Raw genomic sequence first — 27304 nt, 5'->3', positions numbered from 1 at the left:
ACTCTGGATGCAGTGTTTTCAATGCTCATCACTCCATCAGAACTATCTGAAGAATTAAGGAAATTTGTATAAAATTGGATGAGAGAAAAACAAACAAACAAAACCCATTGAGGGCAAATATCTTGACATTGGGATTTAAAAAAAAAAAAAGAAAAAGAAAAAGAAAAAAGTAGTAGGTCTACATCAGCCTTACTAACTAAACATCTAGCGCTCATCAAAAATGAGACATTGAGATTTTCTTAATTATTTATTTTAGTCACATCCTATTTGTGCATCTATGGATAAATTATAACTCAAAAATAAAACTTTTTTTTATTTTTATTTTTTAAACACATTAAAAGATTAAACTTGTTAAATAATTTCAAATTAATTATGTGCTACGTTCAGACATTAACTCGACAACGGACTGGAGTATACACCAGCGAGCAGAGATCTGTCTCCCGTGCCCGTGTGATTTGGCTTTAGGTCGCACCTGTGAACACAACCTACAGGACGCCTGAAACGCTCCTCGCCTTCAGTGGCATCCACATCGTTTAAAAGAAGAACAATTAGGAACAGCCAAAGAATACTTGAACAGCGTTGCAAATGTTCCAAAAAACAAAACAAAAGAAATAAAGAAAATGGCACAGATATACGCTGGAAGCAGATTTGAAACAATCAAAATTGCTGTAAAAGTTTTTCTTTATAACACAGGCACCTGAACATGAAACGAGGGACTTTTTTGAAATATACGAGGAACTTGCATATAATAGGAAGAACTCGCTATGCGCGCACCAAACAAACAAACTTGCCACTCACAACCTGGAAGCATCCTTGAGGTGATTGCACATCCTGAGGGGGTGGAAATATAAACTCCACATGATCAGGCTTTTCTTTCTCACCACACCAACAGTCACTCACTCCCACCACCACCCAAAAAACAAACCACTGATTAACCACCTACTCTGCTTCAAGAACCTGTTTTTGGTTTGCAGGCTACAATGCTGAATAATTATTTCTCTCTCAATATATGCATATTCAATATAGCCTTGTTGCTGTATTAAGTGCTTGAAAAAGAGGGGCATCAGGGTGGGAGCAAAGGAGAATCTCTGATTTCCCTCTACCAGGACCACTCTAGCATTAAAAAGGAAAGAGACAGAAAAAACAAAAACAACCCCCCCCCCCAAAGAAACAAAAGAAACCCACACATGAGAAAATAGTGTTTTCATCATAATACTACAGTAAGATCACGTACTAGTTATTCTGATCACCCTGCTTTACATTTACAAGCCTATAGCTGTGCACTGATAATCCTTTCAGCCTGAACATTAACCATATGGTAACCTGATTGTGTCCCCAGCCCCCCGCAAACAGATTATGGGCCATTGCAAGAAATTAAACTGCGGTGTTTGTTGTAAATTGATGCCAGATTAAGTGTCAATTTTCCACAAGCACAGAACAACATAAAAATAAGCGCTTATACCTCCTCAATTACCCCCGCTTCCTCATTGACCACGTCTGACACGAGCGTTCTCGTTCAGAGGGCAGCGTCTGCTGATACACTCATCCATCAAATGGCGTACAATGAAAGCCAAAACAAAGCTTTTTAAATACCAGAGAGCCGACTGCGATTAGATGTGGAAGTTAAATGTCAAGACAACTTGTACAAAAACATGGCGGCAGTTATGACGTCCCCTCTCCGTGCATGAGCGCGAGCTGTGCCGCTGCCTAATCAGGACACAGTGGAAAGAAGTGTACTTGAAAACTCATGTGTACCCCCGTAGAAACACTGCTGATGTTCAGCATTAATAAATCAAAGAGGTGCTTCACTATGAACACATAAGGGAGAAAATGAACCGGCAGAGATTACAAGGTTACAGTCCAGGATACATGGAAAAGAGCCTGTGCAGCACTGTGCTTAAAAGGAAAAGAAACAACAATTTTAGAGCCCAAAACGATTAATGACAGCACCTCCCACGCCATGACAACTTTTTTCTCAAAGTATTAACTTTTTGGTGTGTTGTCACAACATACGATACTTTATATAAATCAGACTTAAAGTCAACCTTTCCAATGAGAACGTTTACGTGACGGGGGCCGTTTGGCAAGAAACAATATTAAACACAGTCATGGCTTTATCAACACTACCTGAGTTATATTTAATAATTCTGTATATTTAGCGGCTTTTTTTCTGAAAAGTAACAGCCCAGAGCCATTCTTTCAAGGAGGATTTCTCGTCACTACACACAGATTTTGTCTATTAATCATAAGATAAAAGCAATTAGTTTACATAAAGTGCTAATAATCCACACATTAGCCAAATCAGAGCTTCTAGAGAAAAACCTGGACAGTTGCTTTGTTGAGTAAACCGATCTTGATTTGCTGATGGTGAAGGAAAAAAAATAAAAAATTGACATCACAGCTGGTCAGCTAGCAGATTTGGGCTGCCTAGACTTGGATCTTACAACATGAGCCTTTAGAATAATTTTAAAAAATATACACATATCCCACCATTGAATTTAGAAGTCGTGCAACAAACTGAACACCCTTAAACATTCTGAACTGCACTGCAGGCCACGCTAGCATCTTGGCTGATGACGTTGTAGCTCTACATAACCCTCACAACCCCTCCCAACACGCATGTATGGATCACACGGTGTTATTGCACACTGGTTTGCAAACGTAATAGGTTATCCACAGTAAAACATAATAGCATTTAACTAATCTTCACATTTGAACAGTTTGAAAAAGTGTCTACTTAGGGAACTAAGATTAGTATTGCAATTGTTCTGTTACTGTTATCTTTGTATGCCGATGAACAGTGACCTCCAACTCGTGCGTTTCCACCAGTAAACATGCAAGAAAAACGATGCCGTACAAGGCAGAAAAGTAAAGACCAAATTCTGAGTCAAAAGAAAAAACAAAACAAGAAAGTACATTGTAAAAATGTAGAACAAGAGGAACTGAACACAAATACAGGCAAAATAATCTGTATTGACATCCTGAGCCTTACTGCTGAACGAAAAGCACAAAATGCAGAACACTTTTGTGGAAGCAATGTCTCTTTTTTCCTCCTCCTTTTATTTTACCTAACAGTTTGTCACCAAGCTTATTCCCCAACTCAGAGTTCATTTAATAGAACGTATAATGAACCTCAGTTTAAGAACAGCCGGTGACAACCTTCTAATAATCTGAAATGTATGAAAAGCTTCAGGATGAATTTAACGGAGACCTTATTTTTGACTCTTTAGCACACCTAATAAACAGTGAAACAAAGGGGGTGGCTTTCCTTCAAACTGGGCACTTTTGTACCTGTGCTCTAGGGTCAAACTGTAGTGCAGATAACACTCATGTTAGGTAAGACGAAACGACACAAAAAGAAAATGTGGGCAATTAAATTTTCCCTTACTGATTTAAGACAAGACTCCCTTCCTGGATGGGGCCTCACCTATAAGCTCCCATTTAACTTAGAGTTAAGTGGGACCCCACAGACCTCCCCCCAAAGAATGCTTTGCAGAGTGTTCTCCTTTCATTCATGATGAATTCAAGCTTGCACACAGATGTGCATGTATAACGTCTAACATATCTACAATGAAACTTGTGAATGTGTAAAAGAAAACATGACTGAGGCATGCTGTAGTCAGACTGACTGCTGCCACAGGTCAACAGGATAAAGGCTTAGGGAGGTGCAGTCCAAAACACCTTCCTTTTGATGAACTCCCAAACATTATCACTAAAGAGCCATGAGACAAACAAAGATCGCAGCCCAAAGTGTCCATTCGTCATGTTGGAGAGGCACCAATCAGCTCCTTTTTAACGTCCATCCAGAGCTTATGTGTTCATTTTGATGCCCCCAGAGAAGTCCGTTATTCCACCCGAGATACCATGGAAAATCTGTCATGCTAAACTATCAAATGTTTTCACAGTTGTCACTTCTATCCAACAGGATTTGTGATTTCCAAGGTAGATAACTGCAGCACCCAGAAGAGAAGAAGGTAAGTACTGTAGGCCATCTACCTCACTGATCAGGTCCATCCTTGGTCTCGCCGTAAATTACTACCCTTTTTGGATCTACAGGAGAGAGGAGATGAATTAGGGTGATCAAGGATTCTGTGTTTATTTTAAAATGTTACGCATCATTTCTTAAAGCATTAAATGGCCTTACTCTGAAGCACATTAAGGACTTAACCCCTAATGTGCCTCAGCATTTACTTAGGTGAATGTGGCCATGCTGGTCATTTCAGTGTCTCAGCTAGCACAGAGGATTTCATAAATGTGTGATAACACTGCCGTGCTTTATCCCATTATTTTTTCTTATCTTGTCATTCAATACGATTATTTTCTTTCTGAAGCATTTAGTAATGGTACAAAAAAAACAAAACAAAAACAAACACCCCCCATCTTTCTTATTATTACTACTGTCAGACATAGTGTATTCTGGACCTTAACTGCAAGTTTCAAACGGTGGCTTTCAAATAAATTAATATTTGAAGTTTTTTTTCCTTTTTTCATTATAGAAAACTATGGGTAAAATGAACTAAATCCAATCCTAAATCCACAGCCATTCCTTGCTTGGAAAACAGTGCCAACACATATATTTAAGACAGGATCTTTGTACCTTGTTTTTGCAAGTTGAAAACGGATTCCATTTCTGATGAAAGGAAACAAAAACACACATTAGCTCATCATGAAACATTCTTTAAAAAACAAAAAAACTAAAAAACAATTAAAAGAAAGCAACAGCAACAAAACAAAAAAAGCAAATATGTAAACATTTTACAAGTTAGTGTTTTACACAGTTGACAAAATCTGAATTTAGGTTCATGCTTGATGCTGTTAAACAAAATTATACTTTTACATATCGAACAGCAATCGCGAGAACCCTTAAATGACCACTGCAAAAGGAAAATAAAAGCCCCGTACATTTCAACAACTGACATTGAATTTTGTTTGCTGTTGGTGATTAACTGTAGGGCTGCCACAAACGATTATTTTGATAGTCGACTAGTCACCGATTATTTTTGCGATTAGTCGACTAATCAGAGCATGAAAACGTACAGCTTATTGCACCAGCATGCATCTGCTCTTATGTAACTATCATTAGCTTACAGCTTTAAGTGTTTATGGTATGTGCTAACTAAAAATAAAGGCAAGATGATAGTTTATTAAATTTTAATTACATTTGCAGATTGTTTCGGTGAAGTTTAATAAACTCCTTGCTATCTAAAATATAACAGGAAAACTGAGTATATTCTCGAGCATCTCACACTTCTGATAATCAGTTGTCTGCTTGACGTTTATTCAGCTGTGTAAAAACTATAACTTTAATCTCAGCCAAACTGATTTACTCAGGAATAAATAGAATACTAAAAAAAGCCAAACAATAACATTTTTAAGTTATCTAAGTGACTTATATATCATGTTTAACTTGAGTAGCGAAAGACGGCGGTGGGTTTGAAAACTATTTGCCCAGAGTCCAGGGTTCTCACCGGCTCTAGTGAGCTTTGCCCCGGCTAGCTATCGAGCTAGTGGGTAACAGACTTCGGAGCGCTTTTCAAAATATGTGGCGTCTTGATAAACTGAGCAGATATTTGAGGTTTACACAGCTACATTCTCGCCTGAAAATATGTTAAACGTTTATTTTGTGACCCAGAAAGAATAATAACAGTAATATTAAAACTAACTAGCTGCCGCCATTGTTGGAAACTGAGCAGGGCTGCGCTATGAATTCTGGGACAAAGCTACTACTTCTTCGGGGTTTAACGGCAGCTGGCATCCTTGTACATGCACTGCTGCCATCTTCTGTTTCAGTCCGTTATTACACTCTTAAATCCTACCACTTATTCCTGAGTCTTTTGTGATCTTACAAAGCTTCAAACGACGCATCGACTGTTAAATTTTTGATAGTCGACGTAATCGTGACTAGTCGACTAATCGTGGCAGCCCTAATTAACTGCAAGCATACAGTGGGGCAAAAAAGTATTTAGTCAGCCACCGATTGTGCAAGTTCCCCCACCTAAAATGATGACAGAGGTCAGTAATTTGCACCAGAGGTACACTTCAACTGTGAGAGACAGAATGTGAAAAAAAAAAAATCCATGAATCCACATGGTAGGATTTGTAAAGAATTTATTCGTAAATCAGGGTGGAAAATAAGTATTTGGTCAATAACAAAAATACAACTCAATACTTTGTAACATAACCTTTGTTGGCAATAACAGAGGTCAAACGTTTACTATAGGTCTTTACCAGGTTTGCACACACAGTAGCTGATATTTTGGCCCATTCCTCCATGCAGATCTTCTCGAGAGCAGTGATGTTTTGGGGCTGTCGCCGAGCAACACGGACTTTCAACTCCCGCCACAGATTTTCTATGGGGTTGAGGTCTGGAGACTGGCTAGGCCACTCCAGGACTTTCAAATGCTTCTTACGGAGCCACTCCTTTGTTGCCCGGGCGGTGTGTTTTGGATCATTGTCATGTTGGAAGACCCAGCCTCGTTTCATCTTCAAAGTTCTCACTGAGGGAAGGAGGTTTTGGCTCAAAATCTCACGATACATGGCCCCATTCATTCTGTCCTTAACACAGATCAGTCGTCCTGTCCCCTTGGCAGAAAAACAGCCCCATAGCATGATGTTTCCACCCCCATGCTTCACAGTAGGTATGGTGTTCTTGGGATGCAACTCAGTATTCTTCTTCCTCCAAACACGACGAGTTGAGTTTATACCAAAAAGTTCTACTTTGGTTTCATCTGACCACATGACATTCTCCCAATCCTCTGCTGTATCATCCATGTGCTCTCTGGCAAACTTCAGACGGGCCTGGACATGCACTGGCTTCAGCAGCGGAACACGTCTGGCACTGCGGGATTTGATTCCCTGCCGTTGTAGTGTGTTACTGATGGTGACCTTTGTTACTTTGGTCCCAGCTCTCTGCAGGTCATTCACCAGGTCCCCCCGTGTGGTTCTGGGATCTTTGCTCACCGTTCTCATGATCATTTTGACCCCACGGGATGAGATCTTGCGTGGAGCCCCAGATCGAGGGAGATTACCAGTGGCCTTGTATGTCTTCCATTTTCTGATGATTGCTCCCACAGTTGATTTTTTCACACCAAGCTGCTTGCCTATTGTAGATTCACTCTTCCCAGTCTGGTGCAGGTCTACAATACTTTTCCTGGTGTCCTTCGAAAGCTCTTTGGTCTTGGCCATGGCGGAGTTTGGAGTCTGACTGTTTGAGGCTGTGGACAGGTGTCTTTTATACAGATGATGAGTTCAAACAGGTGCCATTCATACAGGTAGCGAGTGGGGGACAGAAAAGCTTCTTACAGAAGACGTTACAGGTCTGTGAGAGCCAGAGATTTTCCTTGTTTGAGGTGACCAAATACTTATTTTCCACCCTAATTTACGAATAAATTCTTTACAAATCCTACCATGTGAATTCATGGATTTTTTTTTCCACATTCTGTCTCTCACAGTTGAAGTGTACCTCTGGTGCAAATTACTGACCTCTGTCATCATTTTAGGTGGGGGAACTTGCACAATCGGTGGCTGACTAAATACTTTTTTGCCCCACTGTATGTGGTGACTAACCGTTTACCCAAAAGTTGACTGTGTTGACTGCAAGGGGATTGGCAACTTGTCTACAAACAATCACAGCTTGGAATCACTCTCAGACGTACTGGTAAAGGTTTATAACAAACTGTCATCCAATTTATAAACAGAGACAGATAGACTGATTGTAACATAGTGTCAAAGTCAGTAGTCTGCTACACGTCTCTTTGCATCGTTTTATCACAGTTAATCTTCATGTTATCAAACCGACTGCATGTCATTGTTAACTTAACCCTATTCAATCACAAATGGATAGCAGACTGACTCCACCTTATTGCGGTTTTATCACCGCCTTAACACAAAGTCACTTTGAAGACAGCAACTGACCAAGTGCTCACAGACCTGGTCCTGTATTTGTAGTAACTTTTTCAAAGGCAACGAAACTACTCTACAACTACCATTTGCCCTATCAAAAAGCCATTTTTGGAAGGTAATAACATTTTTAATATAGATAAGATATTTCGGTTGGTGAGGTGCAAATATTCGATTTCACCTTAGCAAAGAATCAAATCAAATTTCATATTAAGTCATCTATGGCTGACTTAGTTCATTTCTTTGGTAGAACTGTGAGGCAAAAATCAGACGCTGTCTACAGTTACTCAGACTGTGTGCTGAAGCACTTTTGCTGAGGTTAACTGCTACACTAATTTTAACAGTCAGAACAGGTGGTGCCAAAACAGAATCTTAGGCTAAGTCCACACAAACATATTTCTATTTTGAAAAGAAAAGAATCACCACCCAGATGTGCATTTGAGGAACATTTCAGAAATAATTTTGGTCCAACACCTGAACACACATAGCAAGATCATTTAGAAAGCATCATGATGTAGAAAAACTATAAAACAGCTGCTATTTTATCAAACAAGGTAAGCAAAACCTTAAAGAAATATAAGAGAAAAATAGACTTTTTTTAAACATGACAAGAATTCAAATCTGGTTATTGGGTTAATGTTTTTGATAGAGCAGAGAGTGAAACTTACCTTTAGTGTGATAAGTGACAGCAGCTTTAACGTCAAAGGACCCCCAGCTACACCTCGTGCTAATGTCTTTAGAGAGAACCTGTTCTTTAGATGAGCCAAATAATAAAGTGGTTAGCTGACCCTGCGCAGGCTTAGCACCGTTGTCTTTACTGGGGGCCAACACAGCAGTTCCTGCACCTTGTGTCTTTTCCTTGCCACATGGCTGCAGCTTGTTCTCCTCCTCACTCATCCCATAAGCAGGAGGACAAGCATTGGACACAATGCAAGGGATACAAGTCCTTTTCTCAGGGTCTTGAACCAAAGGCCCAGGCTCTAACAATGATGGGCTAATGTCAAAGCAAGGCTGGGCAACCTTGGCTGCAACAGCTTGACACTCGCTATTAGATGTGACCACAGTAGTTTTGTCCTCTCCGGGCACCAGCCCATTTCCGCCTTCTGGACCCAAGTTGGGCTCATTAATGAAGGAAAGCCCCCACTGATTCTGGAAGATATCTCCCAGGGCTTTCTGATTTGTCTGAGCCGCTGGTGGGTCAAGGTGACGAGCGCTAGGGAGTACAGGTTGCATATTTAAAGGGTAAATTAAAAGAGTACACTTTCTAAGCTCATATGCCTCTCCATCTACAGGACTAGTTGTGGAGCTACAGTTACTTTCCAAAGGAGATGCTACATTGTCGCCACTTAGGATAGACTGGGCTGATGGAATACTACTAGCAGCAGGAGCTAAGAAGGTACCCACTGACGGGCAACCGTTTCCATTTCCAGAAACAGGACCATTAGTAAAACTAGCTGAGGTGATGGTTTTCATAGCAGACATAGGGACCTGTGACAGTCTGACAGGAGGAGGCAGTGCCTCTCCTCCACCTTGAGCTACTTTGTTGAGGTTCTCTTTTACTTTACTTGCATAACTGATCTTGGGAACAATTTTAGCACTGCTATTGTCCACAGGAAATACTGGCGGAGGCTTGAACAAAGTCCATGAGTCCTCTTTTGAAGGTGAAGAAAGCTTGCCTTTGTGTCTTTCCTCAGTTTTTTTACCCAAGGTGCCAACTGTCTTTCCATCAGAGTTTTTCCTCTGAGATTCACCCACTGAAGCCTCTGATACAACAGCCCGTTTGGCTGTCAACTGAGTTTCTACTTTCTGGGTGGCTCTAAATCCATCGAGTCTCGAGGTCATTCCTTTCTCATTTGTCTCTAGATTCAAAGCCCCCAGCTCCTCTGTAGTGTGGCCCTGCTGCATGTCTCTCTCCTTTTCTCTTATCACATTATCAGTGTTCTTTGTATTGTTACATCTGGTCTTGCGTTTCTTCGGAGTAGTATATCCACCTTCCGAGCTACTACCGTCATTGTCCTTGCTAGAATAGCCATTTGTAATTAAGCCACAGTTTACGACGCCATTTTGAAGTAATACGGAGTCCTTCTTATCCAAAGGCGGGCCCTCATGATGACTCAAATCCTGCACCTTCTCCTTGTCATTTTTAAAGTCCATATTCTTCTTATGGTCCATTCCTTTGATGCTTATTTTTGGAACAGTCGTGCACAGCTTTTGCGTCGATTTGGGCTTTGCATTTGTATTAATTGTGTGTCTGTTAGCATTGATGCTAGGTGGATGCGACATGCCAACAGCATTAGACAGATGTGGATTCTTCTCTCCCTCCTCGTCACTGATGCTTACTTTTTTATTGCCTGAAAGGGGAAACAAAATCAGTTCATACTGAAATTAGGGAACACATCCACCACCTTTCACCTGGCAGAAAACCTCCACAACTACTACGTTTCCTGAAAGTCTGTGTCAAATAATCTGTTTCATACTTGGAGAAACTACAAGGCTTTTATAGATTTTTTTGTGTGTGTGCGCACGCATGGTATCACAATAGCAATAGCAATAGCATGACAACACTAGCAAAAAAGTGACTATGCAACTCTTAACCTAAACAAATCCAAGTAAAAAGAGATGCACATTAAACGTTTAAATGTTTTTCTAGTATTACATATAAACCACACCCATGATCTCTTTATTGGGTTTATAATTATTCTTATAGTGCTGTGTGAAATTAAACTTCCTAATAATCTTCCAAGATGAGCTGAGAGCTCACTACATGTAAAATTAGATATGCTTCACAACTGTCAACAACAAAGGACTCTTGCTTAGCTTCCCCCAACCCAGAGAATATTCGACATCAGAGACAAGTTGTTGCAAGGATCGCTCACAACAGCATTTATGGTACACGCACAGAGGAGCAATAAACTATTAACAGGCCCGTGCACGGCAGAGACGCATGGGAATTGCTGTGTCAACGTAGGACTTTCCATTCACAACGGTGCTGCCTCAATGTCTGTGAGCGCAGCACCCAATGGATTGCATACAGTCTTCTCCTCTCTTACACAGAGGCCGGTTCTTACTCACTAGCAATCATACGCGTGCATATAGACTCGTAAGGACGATGCTTACAGTGTCAGCTCTGCGCCACAAAACAAGACATTGTCCAATTGTTCCCTGGCTTCACATTGACTGGACAACATGCAACAGGCCTGTCAATGATGGCTAGCTTTAGCTAATGTCAACTAACCAGCGGCTCGGTTTCCACCAACACGCCCAGGAACTGTTGTGCCCTATCAGCAACAACCACAGCAGCCAAAATGACAGCAGAGACATGCCAGAACAGCAAAGTAGGTTGCCTGTACAACAATTTCTAACTAGCTGTGGAACTACAGCATTAGCCAGCAGTGATAGTCTAACATGGCTGACAGGAAATGGCAGCTGAGAACATTCCAGTGGAGCCGGCTCGGTTTTCCTAAGCTGGACATGAGCATGCCGAACAAAAAAAGACACAGATTTGACTATTGTTGAGGACAACTTGCCGTGCACTCCTATCAAATAATGCACTAAGAACACATGGCAACATGGCAGGGGTTCCTTGAGATGATTAAGATGCATTTGCAAAAGAAAAATGGTTGGCGAAACCGGCGCACAAGGTCAATCCCCGATGTGTCAAACCACCACAGCGACAACTGTCACGCAACGTCAGCTAGCGAACTTGCTAACATAACGGTGAGTTCTTCGTCCGGCTATCCGTCAAAAAGGGCCAAGCTTTTCAACAGCTGAAACATTTACCAAATTATCTCAAGGAACCATATATAATATGAACTAATAGCTAGCTAGCAGGCTAAGTCCTCAATCGCGATTTAGTTCAAATTAGTTAGCAAAAGCTAGTCGGCTCACTGACATTAGCTGACCAAGGCTAGCAAGCATTAGCTAACTTTTCCGGATGGCCCAACCTGTTTTCTTCGTCTGCGTTTCCTGATGCTGGCACTGGAAGTGGCTCTGATCATTTTTTAGACAAGTTGACTGCTGAAAAGAGTGCCTGTCGTCTCCGTGGTGATGGTATTGCCTGTCTTGTGCCCGGTCTTTGGGCTGTTCCTCCATTGAAGTGAAGAATGTCGGACTTGTTCAACCAGTATGTTAGCTCACTCAAGTACAGGACAGTCCAATCACTACCAGAGTAAAACGGAAGCTATTTGAAGCCTCTGTAAACGTCAGCAGTAAACGTCTAAAAATGGCTCTGTTTTGGGTGGTCACCGCCACCACTCAAATCCATGTCTAGTTATTTGTGCTGAGTTATGCAGGGGAATATTTCTCAACACTTTTTTTTCTGTCAGTGCGTGTATTTAATCGGATAACTGACAGTAGAATAACGAAGGAGCGATATTGAAAAAAACCTTTCGGGGTGGGCGATACCGGGGTGGGGTTCGTGTGCGAACAAAAATCACATGACCGGAGGCGCTGCCACGTCTCAAGCCAGTGGACACATGTTGGTGATGGCGAGACCAACCCCACTCCCAAAGTGGAAAAAACATACTTATTGCAAATTTATTAGCAATGCACTTGTGAGTGTTTAATCAGTAAAGAACATTGTTCCCGTTTTCTGAACAAGCAACAACATTACTCTAATAATCTTTGCGTATGCACACAAATAATAATCTAAAAATATAATATCAATTGGGTAGTTGGTGCAATTTAGCACGAAGTGAATGTATACTAGGGTTAGGAGGCATTAAAAAAGTAACATGCATTTAGTGCTTCCCATATTTGGCATCGCCCTTGTATACAGACACATATACATATACATGTGTGTGTATATATATGTATATATACATATGTATATATACACGTATATATACATATATATATGTATATATACACATATGTATATATACACGTATATATACATATATATATATATACACGTGTATATATATATATATATATACGCAGCAATAGTTTATATATATACATATATATGTATATATATAAACATATATACACACACACACACACACACACACACACACACACACACACACATTTTTATATATAAGTCTTATAAAAGTTGCTAAGCAAACCGATTTGCTTCCCTGTTACTATATGTGCATGTAACATATAAGCTAATTCATTATTCATTCTTGACTGACACAGTGTAAAAAGGAAGGTTTATGTGCTTTACTTTTGTGCAAACTGGGGTCGGCACAGTGCAACGTTGCTTATGCAGGACTTTAACGGACCAACAACACCCTCTTGTGGCTAAAAAAATCACAAAGCCATAGAGACTGCTTTGTTGGGGAAGTGAGGAACATTGATCATCTTCTTAGAGTGCAATGTTCTACTGTAAAACCGTGAGTCGTTACATTGGCTTGTGCATTATTTTTCAGGCCCTTGTGACAATGCTGAGCCCCAACATACCTAAAAAGTAATATAGCAGGAAAAGTGACACTATAAGAGTGTGAATATTATTTGGTATTTACTAGACTAGCATCCCCAGGCTTCTACCTTTCTACCTATAAAACCCGAGAGCAGTCAAATGGTGGAAGTGGAAGCTAAATTGGCTAAATTGACCGCGGAGTCATCATTTTGCGTTTCTACCTTTAAAAGCCGGAGAGCAGTCAGTCAAATGCTGGAGTCGTTCATATGTATATTAGGTCGTTACCTAGGAATTCTGGAGGGAGGGGAGTGGGGGTGAGTGATTGAGGGGGTGGGGGAGTGGAGTGTTTCAGTTTGCCATCTTAGGGAGAAATCAACACATGTCCTTTGTATGTCCTTTGTTGCTGACATTTATTGATGAAAACAGTACAAAAAACCAACCATTTGTACACATATTTACAAATAATGATAAAAAGTGAGTGAGTACATTTCAACATTTTCAGCAATCACTCACAATCCTGGCACTGCCACGGTATCTGTCGTCTGCATTTACCACATGTGTACCTGTAGCAGTGAACACATCGCACAGTGGCCTGATTTTTTTTGCATCTGTGTACTTGGATTTTAGGTCGCAAGCCACCCAAAACTTGCTCCATGCACCACTCAGCAGGCCATTTGTAAATATGTGTACAAATGGTTGGTTTTTTGTACTGTTTTTATCAATAAATGTCAGCAACAAAGGACATACACCCATGTGTGTTGATTTCTCCCTAAGATGGCAAACTGAAACACTCCAAGTTGGTGACTTTTGGAGATTTGTTTCCCTGGATGATTGAGAATGCATCAAGATGAAACACAAAAGGAAGCTCACCGCTTTTAGCAGCTCCCCCACCCCCTCAATCACTCACTGAGTGATTGAGGGGGTGGGGGAGTGGAGTGTTTCAGTGTTTCAGTTTGCCATCTTAGGGAGAAATCAACACACATGGGTGTATGTCCTTTGTTGCTGACATTTATTGATAAAAACAGTACAAAAAACCAACCATTTGTACACATATTTACAAATGGCCTGCTGAGTGGTGCATGGAGCATGTTCATTGGTTCATGGACCTCCCTGAACTAATGGCATTTATGGCAGCAACAAAAGCGGTGAGCTTCCTTTTGTGTTTCATCTTGATGCATTCTCAATCATCCAGGGAAACAAATCTCCAAAAGTCACCAACTTGGAGTGTTTCAGTTTGCCATCTTAGGGAGAAATCAACACACATGGGTGTATGTCCTTTGTTGCTGACATTTATTGATGAAAACAGTACAAAAAAACCAACCATTTGTACACATATTTACAAATGGCCTGCTGAGTGGTGCATGGAGCATGTTCATTGGTTCATGGACCTCCCTGAACTAATGGCATTTATTGCAATTGTCATCTTGCGGGGGGTTTACAGGGTTCCATCGGTAAATGACTGCTGGTCAGCAAACCTGGGAAACCCACAGATAATTGGAACTATGGCACGAAACCGCTTCCAAGACATCATGCAACACTCCACTCCCCCACCCCCTCAATCACTCACCCCCACTCCCCTCCCTCCAGAATTCCTAGGTAACGACCTAATATACATATGAACGACTCCAGCATTTGACTGACTGCTCTCCGGCTTTTAAAGGTAGAAACGCAAAATGATGACTCCGCAGGGGTCTAAGGTAGAAAACCAAAATGACTGCTCTCCGGGGGTCTAAGTGCTAGGTATTTTGCATAGTGTTGCAAAATCCTTTACCCTGAATCTAATTTTGGGATTTAAAATCTTACTTAGCAAGTAGCATCAGTATGTACTTGAAATACCCAATGTAAAAACGGGCCTTTTCTGTGATAATACACATTATTGAGTCATAGTTACTTATTAATCAGTGTGTATATTGTTTTTACTTAATATACTTCTGGTTAGCTAATTCTTTAACAACATAGCATCATATGTTTTTTATATTAACCTGTATGCTTTAAACAATTAGAGTGAACCCCAGAGTACAAACACTAAATACAGTGTTGTAGAAGAAGTAGCTTTTCATACAATTACATGAGTGATGTAAAAGTGCATACAATAAAATTCAACTTCGGCATAGTATTTGGGTAAATACCCCATAGGACACAATACTAGGCCTAAATAATGTATAGCTCTAAAAAGAAAAAAGAAAGACAAATTTTCATTCAAAACAAAGGCAAGAAATTGTGGTGGCTGTCCCTTGTTTGAGCTAAGCTCACGCATGCAAGTGTAGTTATCCAAGGGTGAGTATAATATAGTAGAAGAAAACGACTGAAATGAACATCGATTCTGGATTCGTCATGGTGAGGGTAGCTGATTCGCACAAATACAGTACAGTGTCAAGGATCCTCTTATCTTTGACACTTTTTAGGAGGGGGAAAAAAGAGGTCACACTAGTTTCACACAGTCTCAGTGCTGATGTTTGCCCTTTTTCTACTTTTTAAAATGAATAATTCATGTGATAACTTGATTTTATAAAAAGCTAAAACCATGTGATGGACTAGAAATGTTAACCTAGCAATACCTTAAGAACAAAATTCATGTGATGTACTGAACAAGTTATTGCTCAAAAGGTATTTATTGCATGGCTTATTTATCATTTGCAAACATAATGAAGACTGACTCGGGCATCAGATGGAAGACAAATGTAATGAAATGCAGTTTAGCATTTGTGAGATAGATCTGATAGTTTTTGAAATAAAATGTCAGCTCTATTAAGCAAACATTCAACTTAATTGAATGTTGTCTGAATGAACCAAACTTTTTGCATCTGTCATTAAACAGTGAAAGGTAACACTATAATAACTTTAGAATTTCACATTAAATTGCAGATCGGTGAGAAACAACAGCGATGGGACATGGAGCACAGTGTCCCATCAGAACAGCTTCACTGTGCCTTGGCATTGATTCTCAAAGTCTCTAGAACTGTACAGTGGGGATAATAGACCCTCATTAAGTGTTTGGATGATGGCTGGTGTTGAGCCCTGATGGTTCAAAATTAGGGAATGCAAAACACCATAACATACAATTCCCATTACTGTGGATGTTCATCAAACCCTTCAGTGACTGTTTGTGCCCTGTGGATGGATGTGTTGTCATCCTGTAAGACAACACTCCCATCAGGAAAGAAATACGTCATCACAGAATGAAAGTGATCGCTCAGAACAAGTTTCTATTGATTTAAGCAGACCCTCCTTTTTAAAGGGGAACGTGGACCCTAACAATAGCAATAAAATGAGGGACTGGATCCCTGGTGGCAAAACGGTGGCAGAAACAGACCATTTCTAATACAATGACAAGGTTGAGACTGTCGAGGTTTATTAGGATTGCAGAGGATCTTTATGCTAAGTCTAGATTATACTTTGCATTCACTGTAAACCAGATCTGGAATTGTTTAAGTGTAGAAAAAAATGTACATTTATATGAGTACTGTAAAAATACACTATTGAGAAATTGTCCCACATAAAATGTTCTTCTAGTAAAATAGTAGTGTTTGCGTAGTGCTCTAATGCATCACCATTGGTTGTGTTGGGTGGTCAGGCTTTGTTCCGATGTGGCTATGGTCACCTCTAGCTCCTCCCATGGGGTCAAGAGTGAAGGTTTTGCGCTACTTTTCGAACTGTATTTATTTTAGCTGTACCAACAATGTGTTCCAGAGATTATTCGATAAGAAGAGACAGAGTGTACTCCTACTGTGTAATTTAGGTGGGCTTTGTTAAACACCAGTAAAACACACTTTCTGCAAGCCCTTAGGAGAACTCAGTACCAGATGTGTGCAGCTTAAAAAGCTATTCTGACAACCAAATAAGCCAGGTTCTGAAAAACTGAAACATTATTTCCTCACTGTAGTTAATGATTATTTCTCTGTGTTTAATATCATATGAATAGAAACTATTTGGAATAGTACAGTGCTCTCTGGAAGTTTTTAGTTTCTAATAATACTATATTTCTTACCTTAATTGCATTTACATAACGTTACTCTTGTTCCTGATAAAATATTAATAATATCAACATCTGGCCAGTATGCAGATATGAAACTAAAGGTTCAGATGGTTGAGATGAATATTACTAATTCAAAGAGATCAAAGTATTTTTCAAGCAAACATATTTCTCAAACAGGATATTCAAGTCTTTATTACAGATTGAGCTCCTTCAGCAGGAAACCTAATATCATATAAATTCATATTCCATAATATTTGCAGCCTGCAATCAGACTCTTGATTCCTTTGAATCACAGTTACGGTGAATAACAAGTACATGTTTTCAATGATACTGCAGACACGTGTTTTTGCACAATGCCCACTGTAAAATTCGTGCACAGTAAAAAAGTAAAGGTGCAGTCTGAGTACATGTGAGGCTACAGCAACTGCACGCACAGATTTTCCTCTATAGAACTTTGACTTGATGGAACTGTAAATGCACACAGTAACCTAATGTGAAAATGCATAAGTGCTAATAAAAAGTGCATTTTGTTATTCAAAATGTAAAGAAACCGCTGGACTCTTCCAGGTCACAGAATTGCTCAGTGGCACTGAACATGCAGTCAAAACACATCTTGCATGACTCAACTGAGGACTCAGTGAAGGAAGTAGCCAACTTGTTCATGGTCCTCAGTCTGTCACAGTATTCCTTGGACGTCTTCATGTCGCAGAACTTTATAGGTAACCCAATAAAGGACGTTAAACATCAGGAAGCTCATGGGAAAAACAGCTCGGGAGATGGTATCAATCCTTTTGGCCCGATCCACAAAACGCCTCCGTATCTCATAGAAACCCAAACCAGGAGGTAGATCAGCAAAAATGGGTGTTGCATCCATTTCCTGAGAGGACAGTGCAAGTCCAATACTCTGGAGCAGAAAACCCTGCTGTGCCAGCTCCTCCTCCTGGAAGACAAAGACACAGCACAGACTCACTGCAAATCACTAAGCTAAACTGTTTGTTTGTTTTTTCTTTCTTTGGAGCCAGCAATTGGCTGGTGAGCAAGGCAACAGTACATACCCTGGCACAGGCACTGCACTGCTGGGATGCATTCCCATGAGGAGCATTGTTCCCTGACATGTTGTTTCCTTTCACCTTACTGTCACCGGTCCCCTGCGGGTGAGTGTGGGAGGAAAGCCGGCACAATTATTTAATCGTCAAACAGACTGCACTGACTGAACAGTTTGCAAAACTGGCACAACTTTGCTCTACTGCATAGATGTCAGGCCACATGCATTGTATTGCACTGCAGATCAAAGCAGATGTCAGGTGTACTGAGGCATAAATATTATAAAAGGTATAAAGAGCTCTTCAGCTGCTGTCACATTGCTTTAACTTGCCTTAATGAAGGCCAAATTTCTCAAAAATGTGAAGAACTGGCCAAAAGAAGAGCCTCATCTAGTTTAAGGGTAATTTATCCTAATTTGTCTTCCTTATTCTTCCCTTTCTCATGATATCCATGATGTTGAGAACATTCAGCCAGCAGTAGAATAAGGTGATGGCTTGAATTAATCACAGGTCAGTGCTGTGTGCTTTTCCTGACTGGAGTGTAGCATGCAGGTGAGTAGCAGCTCGTGCAGAGCTGGGCACAGGGAATAGCAGGTGACAGCTGCCTGAGGGCCTGAGTGGGTGGGCTGCACTTACAGTTCTCTGCTGCTGCTGCTGCTGCTCTTTGAGTTTCTTTTTCATTCTGAAGAACTCCTTGTGCTGGCGTGAAACAAAGTTGACGGCTGCATACTCCAGTAGTGCAGCAAACACAAACAGAAGACACACCGCCATCCAGATGTCTATGGCTTTGACATAGGATACCTGCGTAACCATAACAATCAACTGTCTCAATTAATATCAGAATCAGAAAGAAGTTTAACACCAGCTCAGCTGAATGAAGCCTCCAGTACATATACACAAAAGAAAATACTAATAAAACCTGTCAACATAGCAAAAATAGTTTGCATCAAGTATAAGCCACTGATTTCTTTTTTAAAAATACAACTGGAATATTACTATTACTCAATTGCGTTAATGTGCATTATTAAGGTAGTTCTTCAGCATTGGGATGTGGTCAGCAAGGGGTTCCTTTTGGACTGAGTGAAGAAAGATGATATATTATTGTATTTTTATATTATTTAATTATTTCCATTTATAATATTTATGTTAAATACATTAAAAAAATTTTTTATTAAACTGATTATACCATTCACTTAGAAAAAAAGTTAAAACTAAATTATCCCACAGCCCGATGAAATGCATGCTAAGCTGACTGGTGATGCTAAATATGAATGTGAGGTTGAGTAGTCCAATTAGAAACTGAAATTTGGGTGCTAAAAAATTCTCTTGTTAAATCTATTTTATCTCATTTGACTTTCTTGGAATCATACAACCCCTCTGTATTTCCATTCTGACTTTATCTTTTTAGTAAACAGCAGATAACTTGCTGAAATTTGCTTCTGACCTTTGGCAGGGAGGCCCTGGAGCCAGAGCTCTGTGTTGTCATGGTGAGCACAGTAGTGATTCCCAATCCCACCCTTGCGGGAGCTGCATCCATGTTGATCCAGAACGACACCCAAGACAGGATGACAGTCAGCAGGCTCGGTATGTACATCTGGATCAGGTAGTAGCCCATTTGGCGCTCTAGGTAGAATTTGACTTCAATGCAGGTGAATTTACCTGACGACAGGAGGAGGCAGAGGTGCAAACTGAAAGTCTTATTAGAAGGTGATGGACAGTGTGTACTGAGAATGTAGGACAGTGGGTTGTCATATGTCCTGTACCTGTGTTGTAGTGCTTGGTGCAGTAACCAAGACCTTTCTCCTCTTTTAGCACAAACTGAGGGAGCATTAGATCATCAGCAACTTGCACTGCTCCCACATCCAGCCATTCAAAAATCAGGTCATTCATGGTGTAACCAACTAGAGGCGAAAGAGAAAGTGTACAGTACGCAGTACGCAGTAGTTTTATGTCAAAACCTGTATGTAATGTTTTCTTAGCCTGCCTAAGAAGATGAACTCACAGCTTTCAAGCTGCATGGTGCACGTCTGGCTGTCCATGGGGAAGTTTTTCAAATCCATGGGACAGGAAAGCGTGAGTGTCAGTCTGGAAAACAGAAGCAGCAGCATAATAGTCTATGACATGAAAAGGTGATACCCTCGAACCTTATCCAAAAAAGGCGAATGGGGGACTTGGCTAACGACCACCTGTGAACTCCACAGTACTGGCTATTTCTTACTCATGTGTCACTCAAACCCTTTTTTTGAACACTCACCTTACATCAGTGGTCACATCAAGCAGCTCAAACCTCTCCGACACCTGTCCTCCCTTCCATTTTTCTATTTCACTGCCCCCTTTACAGGCTGCAGAAAGCACTGACAGGTGCTGACAGACATCATGTCAGCCTTTATGGTGGGCTTGATATAAAAATCGGCTGAGACACACACATCACCACCATCAGTTTAAAAAAAAAAAAAAAAAAAAAAAAAAAAATAGGGATACAGAACATAAAGACCGAGATTAGAAAGCATTCCGTTATTTAGTACAGGTGTTGGCTTTATAGATAACACACAGATGTTCTTTAGCTGTCACAGCGTTCTTTGTTGTATTATGCTGTATTATGCTGTTCGTTTCACTGACCTATTTCTCTATTTTTCCCCTCCTGCACTCACAAAGCAAAGCCTCTCACATAAATGAGCAATATTGCAGAAAGGAGGAACATAAATGATCCTGGTTTAATGTCGTCCACAGACACTGTGGTTTTCCCCAAGTGGGGCCATAAATAATATAAGCAACCTTAAAAAAAAGGATTTTATTCCTGTTTATCTTAATTACTAGAACTAATGCTTCTTTTTTTCTTTCTATTTATAACTCTTTACCATTATGCTACGATTCACCAGCGCTTTAGCAGCACATTACTGACCTGATTCCTCTTTAGCCTGCAGTAGCTGCTTAACAAGAACTTGCTCACAGTGCATGCTGGACAGTGCAATTACAACTGAACTGAACTGGAGTGAAACAAATATGTAGCAGTCCATACACTTGGATGTTTACAGTACTTCTCAATAGACTTTATATTCACTGAGCTACCCATCAAAGCATTTTTGGAAATGTGTTTGATAGTTGAAGTACTATTAAAACTTAACCCCACGTATTTAATAAACACACATAAAATGGCTCACCTGATGCTGTAGAGGACATTTCCGTTCTGGAAGATCCGCAGCAGTTTGTTGTCTGTTGTAACCTCGTGAAAGTTTGCTCCCTTTTCATTTGCAAAGAATAAGTCAGGTTTCCAAATGGAGTCCAACATTGAGGGGTCCAAGTCCAGAGAGTCATCAGGGTACTCCTTATATGCTAGTCGAGGGTCATTCCACTGCTGCCGTAGAAATACATTGAGCCGATAGTCCTAAATTATGGAGGCAACACGTAATTAAAAACTGTGTAAACTTATAAATGATGAAAAAATGGATATATGCATATTGCATATGCATGCAAGTATGCTGCATATGTTCAAGCATCTAATTTTAGCGAGAGGGCAAAAGTAAAGAGAAGAACCATCCTCTAAGCAGGCAGGCGTGACTGTGTGTCTGTGTGTGTTTGGGTAGGGGACAAATGGTGACAAACAGGCCTGAGTGCTCCCATAACCTGAACAACAGCAAACTCCACTTACAATTTCATCAATTAAAATTTGATGTCTCTCTCCTTTAGTATTTTACAAAATGCACAAATTCTCCAGGCTCTAAACGTGAATAAATCAACAAACATGACCAACCCCAGACATTCTCCAGAGGCCTTGTAAATTAAGGATGGCTGCTTATTTAGACAGAAAGACACATGAGAAGATCTTTGCTGACACTATGTTATGCATTTACAAGGTGAAGCAACTAAACAGTCATAATCTAATGATAGTATGTTTGGGCATCATGAAACTTGGCCTCCACCAAGAGTCGGAGAGGAGCCAAACAAAAAAAAGAAGCTTCAGATGAATAAACAGTAAAGTGTCTGATGCATCTCATAAATGAGCTTTAACCAGCTCTGCTCTCCAACTGCTATTAAAGTCGTGGATGCTCATATTAAATGCGGCCAGAGTTTCAAATAATGAGGTCAGTGCTTTTTGGCTCACCAGTGAGCCCGGGGCTTCGGGCAGTTTTAAACACTCGTTTTCAGACAGATTTTCTACTCTTGGCTCTGTACGAAGTCATCCCAGGCTCACATCTCAGGCAGTGAGCACAGAAACCCCACCCGCCTGCTGTTTGGTTTGCGAGAGGCAACCAAACTGACCTGACACAGGGGAGCTAAAACTGCTTGTTTCAGACCGAAGATAAACCGAGGGGCTGACACCAAGGTCCAGTGTAAATTAACAAGGATTATTTTCAACTCTGAGTCATGCAGACTTACTTAATTAAGTTACTAAGTTGGAGCTGGAAAGAAGCACAATTGCCCCCCTATAAATTTTGACACAGGAACTATTGGTCTGTGCTATTGGTTTTCCATTTGTTTTGGTACTGGCTTTAACTGGCAGCTTCAGTCATCAGTCAGAGTAAGATTAGTGCCAGTTATCATATTACAAAATGTTATGCAGATTGATTGTGATACTGACTGACTTATTTTATGCTAATTCGTGCACATGTTTACTGAGTAAAATACCGAATACGGGACCTTAAAGTTGTAGTATTGTATCTCTAAGCTGTAGTATAACTGCTTTGACTGAATTAAAGGATGTGAATATAGTTTCCAGTACATTATTCACATGTTCTGTGAGTATAAGGGATTAATATGAGCTACGACTTCTAACTTAGAGGCAATGATGCAAATTTATATTGAACATTATTACAGTGAAAGTGGCTACAAATGTTAGCTACAGACACTCCCATAAAAGCTCAGCTATTTATAGGCACTCCTTGAGTCTTTAGTCAAAGTGACATTTTTAAAGAGGACCTATTATGCTCACCTCCAACTATATATTTATATTCTTGGATTTTACTACCGTAGCTTTGCATGAATCATAAATCAAAAATAATCCTTATTTGTCTTATGTGCTCCTTGGTGGAGACCCTCGGTCCATCGCCTGTTTAGAGCAGTCTGAAGCCTTAGCTTTTACCTCACTGGGATTATCAGCACATACGATGTCAATATTAGAAACTTTGGCTGTATTTATTATGAACATCCACCACTGTAACAGTATATGTGACAAAAATAAAGAGATAATGGAGGTAAAGCCCAAAGGAGTTCAGTCACAGTCATACAAATGACAAGCTTTCATTTGCATAATTTTGAATATTTAAGCCCTCTTATTGGCAGAATTATTAATGTTCATTTAAATTGTCTGTCACAGACCCAGATTTAAATGTAGTTCAGGGTTTTGGGAAGGCCATTCCAGAAGTTTCATCCTACGTTATTCATTACAAAACCAGTTTTGATGCATGTTTTGGATTGTTGTATTGGAACATTAAGTTATGTCCAACTTTTGTCTGTTTAGTTGAGGCGAAGTTAAAGAATTTAGAGGTAGTCCTCCTCCTTCGTTAATCCAGCCACTGTGCAATCTATCAGTACCACTGACGGTAAAACAGCCCCAGAGCATGATGCTACCACCACCATACTTCTTAGCTGGTACAGCGCTCTCAGACTTAAAGGCCTCACCTTTACTCCTCCTGTCATTGTGGCCAAACAACTCAGTCTTTGCCTGACCATAAAAACATTTGGCTTGTCCATCAGAGGAACTGCAAATTTCACTCGAGCATGAAAGCACTGATTGTGGAGCATTCCCTTCTTTCCTGGACTGCACCCTCTGATGATCAAACAATCATCAGTTCAATGAATAAAAATAAATAAGTTCAAAAAGGAGAATCTACAGTTCTCCTTGTCTGATCTTCATTGGGTTTCTTGGACATTTCTATTGTTCTGAGTACTGGTCAGTCTAATGAGCACTGTTAATTAACTGTCTATTAACTTCACTAATAAAAAGTTAATAGGCCTTGGCCTTGTCAAGTTATAACACGTTTTAGAACCTTCAGCACCACTTTTTAAAAGATTTAAGTGAGTATATATGTGAGCCTGTATGTATACTCTTGAACTCATGTGGATTCGAGAAATTTGAAGTTACACACCCGTTTTTTTTTAAGTCATTAAAATGTATGTTGTACAATGGCACCTTCGAAAAAGAGCAGATAAATTTAAAACAGATGTTTTCTCACCATAGTTGTTTCAGTGATGGATCCAAAGCTGTTGATGAAGATGTTACAGGTCACGTTGACAGGAGAACCTGACGGGAGGACACATCTTAGTAACACTGCTTCCTTAAATACCACTGATGATGTTTTCTAAAAGGAACACATCAAATATTAAAGCTGATGAAGAGCAGGGGATTCCTGTACCACAACATCTGTTTTTTCCCTTCATAATATGCCATGCCGTGTCCTGATAAAGATTTATCCACGATAACAAGCCTGAAATTGTGTTGTCATTTCCAGTACGCTCCCATTAGCGTAGCCCATCTGTCGACCATTGGAACTTTAAATATTTCAGTGAGTCATTTCCGAAGAGGCAATTATTTATTGATTCAGTTTTACTTACATTGGTGTGTTTATAGATAATCAGCAGAGATTTATCCACAATGCACTGACAAGGATGTGGAGCAAATATGAAATATATATGAAATTTGACCCTAGAGGCGGTGCAGGAACTATGTGAGAGAGACTCTGCCAGTTTCACAAGATTGGACTGGAAAGAGCCTTTGGGGTAACATGCAAGGATGACCGCACATTTCTGTCAAATAAAAACGATGTGAAAGAGACGTCTGTGAAAAGACACCATCACCTTAGGGTGTGGGACAACACAGAAACCGTAACAACACACGAGGAGGAAAAAAAGGAGAAAGACTTTCGCATGGAGACATCGTAGCTTGCAGCATCTCTTGCCTCTGACCCATCTGTGAAGGATTTGTGCCACATCACTGCACAGATTGTTGTGCAAATTGAGCGGCACTCTTTCTCACACCTTTTCAAATAGAGCAGTATTTGCATCTGGGAGTGCAGTTACCTTTGAAATTTGGTCTGATGCGAGCATCATAGCCAGATGTGCGTCCCATCAGTTTGTCCAAAAAGTCAGAGGGAGAGGGCGGCTTGACTGCCCTGCTGGGGAACTTCAGCTCCTTACATTGCACAGACCTACAGGGTGATGGGGCAGTGATGATTCACTGACATAAATATGAACTTAATGTCTAGCTTCCTAATTTGTATTAAGAAGCTAAAATTTAAGTTTGGACATTACATGCATTTTGTGATTAAAGGTGTCCTGCTGTGAATAAAATTGCAGGCTTTCTGAATAAAAGAACAATATCCATGAAATTACTTTTTTCTTTTTTTTAAGATCTGTTTCTCAAATCTTGCAAATTTAATTGGGTATTTTTACCTAATGGAACTGTTGCTTTTAATTATAGATTACAAAATATTTAATGCATGTTTCTTTCCACTTAAAGAGAAAAAGCTGTGCCGGCAGCTTCTTTGTTAAAGAAGTATCGGAGCATGTAAGGTACAGTAACTGCCCCTTCAAATAAGCGTGCAGGCTGGCGCTTGCATTTTTGAAAGGAAAGACTTTCAAAACTATCTTACCTGCCTTGTTGAAAAATGACAAACGAAGCCCACAGTGGACACAGGATGTGCAGTAGCATTCTGAGTTGGTGGACCCAACAGATGAGAGAAAAACAGCCAAAATTTGGAAGGAAAAAAAAAAGGATGCGGAGATGCGGAGAACTTTCAGGCGCTGGCTCCTGGAGTCAGATGAGCCTCCCTCCCTCTCTGCAGGTGTAAAATACAGGAAGCTGCTGCTCTATAATTCAAAATCCAAGGGAACTTTTTTTTCCTCCTTCCCCTGCCTGTTTGTGTGGATCACTTCAAGCTTTATCTCTTTTTTATGGCCATATGCATGCTGAAGGAATTACTGCAAGAATTTTTAAAGGGACAGCAGCATTTTTACGGCAGAGTTGCCCCCAACGATGGTCTTCGACGCAGCCTCAGATCTGCACTTTCAAATATTTGGGATTCAAACTGTACTGCTTATAAGCACTTCTATTAAACAGATCTAATTATGAAAGTTAAACACATATAGCTATGCTTTTTTTTTTCCTCTTTAATTTCTGGATGAACACAGCTCTGCAGGTGCTTAATCCACATTTTAAAAAACTTTAAAGAGGCATGTAAATAAGCCTGAAAACTGTATTTTAATAACAAGGGAGGAGAACCTTTACATTAAAATGACCCTTCCACCTCCTTTTAAAATCAGGTTGTTCAAAGATATTTTTGGTGAAACTGTATTTATATTGCCATCAATTTACAAAACCACATAACATCAGCACTGAATGGGCCTCAAATTGGGCAGGAGAACAGAGAGGTAACTGCCAAGTTGGCAAGATTGTTGTTCCATGCAGAAGGGAAATAAGATAAAGGCATAATGTTCCTATTAATTCCAATGCAACACATCTCTGTGTCAGAACACATCCAGAGGGGATTTATCTTTAGCACTGCTGTTAAAAGTTTCTGGTCTAATTATTTCATCTACAAACTGCCACACAAATTCACATATAAATGCGGAAACTCATATTTGTTCCTCCACATAGAGAGGGGGCAAGCTCAGCCATTTCCTCATGTAAAATTAATGTCAGAGAAAGCGATGGGACGTAACGGCTGCACGTGTTTGCCTCACACTTGAAAAGGCCATTCTCCACTCCGCTCTGGAGCCCACAGTGTCAAATTGGATAAGAAATGTGTTGGAATATAAAACATGAATGCCTTCCTAATAACAAGAAGTCCTGAGTAAAGAAAAAAATAAAATAAATTCTGTATGCGTGCACATTTTTACCTCTGGACAAGAAAAGTAGGCCAAGCTTCATTTTAGTGATATTTTGCTGGATTGCGAACTGGATTTACTTCATCAGATCATATTACCGACGCACTGTTAAATGGAGTAGTCAGGTGCTTTTTATACAGGCTGGCTTTTCCCATTTGAAACGATAAATACGTGCTTTTGATCTGTGGTCAAATCACT

General features: G+C 40.1%; 2 protein-coding genes and 1 long non-coding RNA gene across 4 annotated transcripts; 1 reads left to right on the top strand and 2 right to left on the bottom strand.

Annotated features, from left to right (window-relative positions):
• Positions 1 to 141: 141 nt before the first annotated feature.
• Positions 142 to 12260, bottom strand: nufip2 (nuclear FMR1 interacting protein 2). Of its 2 annotated transcripts, none has more exons than XM_080867107.1 (4): positions 11844 to 12260; positions 8568 to 10250; positions 4598 to 4630; positions 142 to 4050 (listed from the first exon to the last, which is right to left on the bottom strand). In XM_080867107.1, exons 1-4 carry the CDS (start codon positions 11989 to 11991, stop codon positions 3998 to 4000), a joined length of 1917 nt encoding a protein of 638 aa, XP_080723233.1. In that variant the 5' UTR covers positions 11992 to 12260; the 3' UTR covers positions 142 to 3997. The 2 variants fall into 2 exon arrangements, with proteins under 2 accessions (XP_080723233.1, XP_080723234.1); XM_080867108.1 differs by lacking the exon at positions 11844 to 12260 and adding an exon at positions 11135 to 11253.
• Positions 11482 to 25348, top strand: LOC308387202. The gene is made up of 3 exons (XR_013969903.1): positions 11482 to 11616; positions 19737 to 19867; positions 24462 to 25348. It is a non-coding gene; the product is annotated as an uncharacterized lncRNA (long non-coding RNA).
• glra4b (glycine receptor, alpha 4b) lies at positions 16135 to 25995 on the bottom strand. Its single transcript, XM_080867109.1, has 10 exons — positions 25873 to 25995; positions 25301 to 25428; positions 24457 to 24524; positions 21445 to 21668; positions 20286 to 20368; positions 20047 to 20184; positions 19728 to 19942; positions 18920 to 19084; positions 18296 to 18388; positions 16135 to 18180 (listed from the first exon to the last, which is right to left on the bottom strand). Exons 1-10 carry the CDS (start codon positions 25929 to 25931, stop codon positions 17917 to 17919), a joined length of 1437 nt encoding a protein of 478 aa, XP_080723235.1. The 5' UTR covers positions 25932 to 25995; the 3' UTR covers positions 16135 to 17916.
• Positions 25996 to 27304: the final 1309 nt, after the last annotated feature.

This window comes from Rhamphochromis sp. 'chilingali' (assembly GCF_963969265.1).
Source record: "Rhamphochromis sp. 'chilingali' genome assembly, chromosome: 19".
NCBI classification, from domain to species: domain Eukaryota; kingdom Metazoa; phylum Chordata; class Actinopteri; order Cichliformes; family Cichlidae; genus Rhamphochromis; species Rhamphochromis sp. 'chilingali'.
This window is presented reverse-complemented; position numbering and strand designations above follow the sequence as displayed.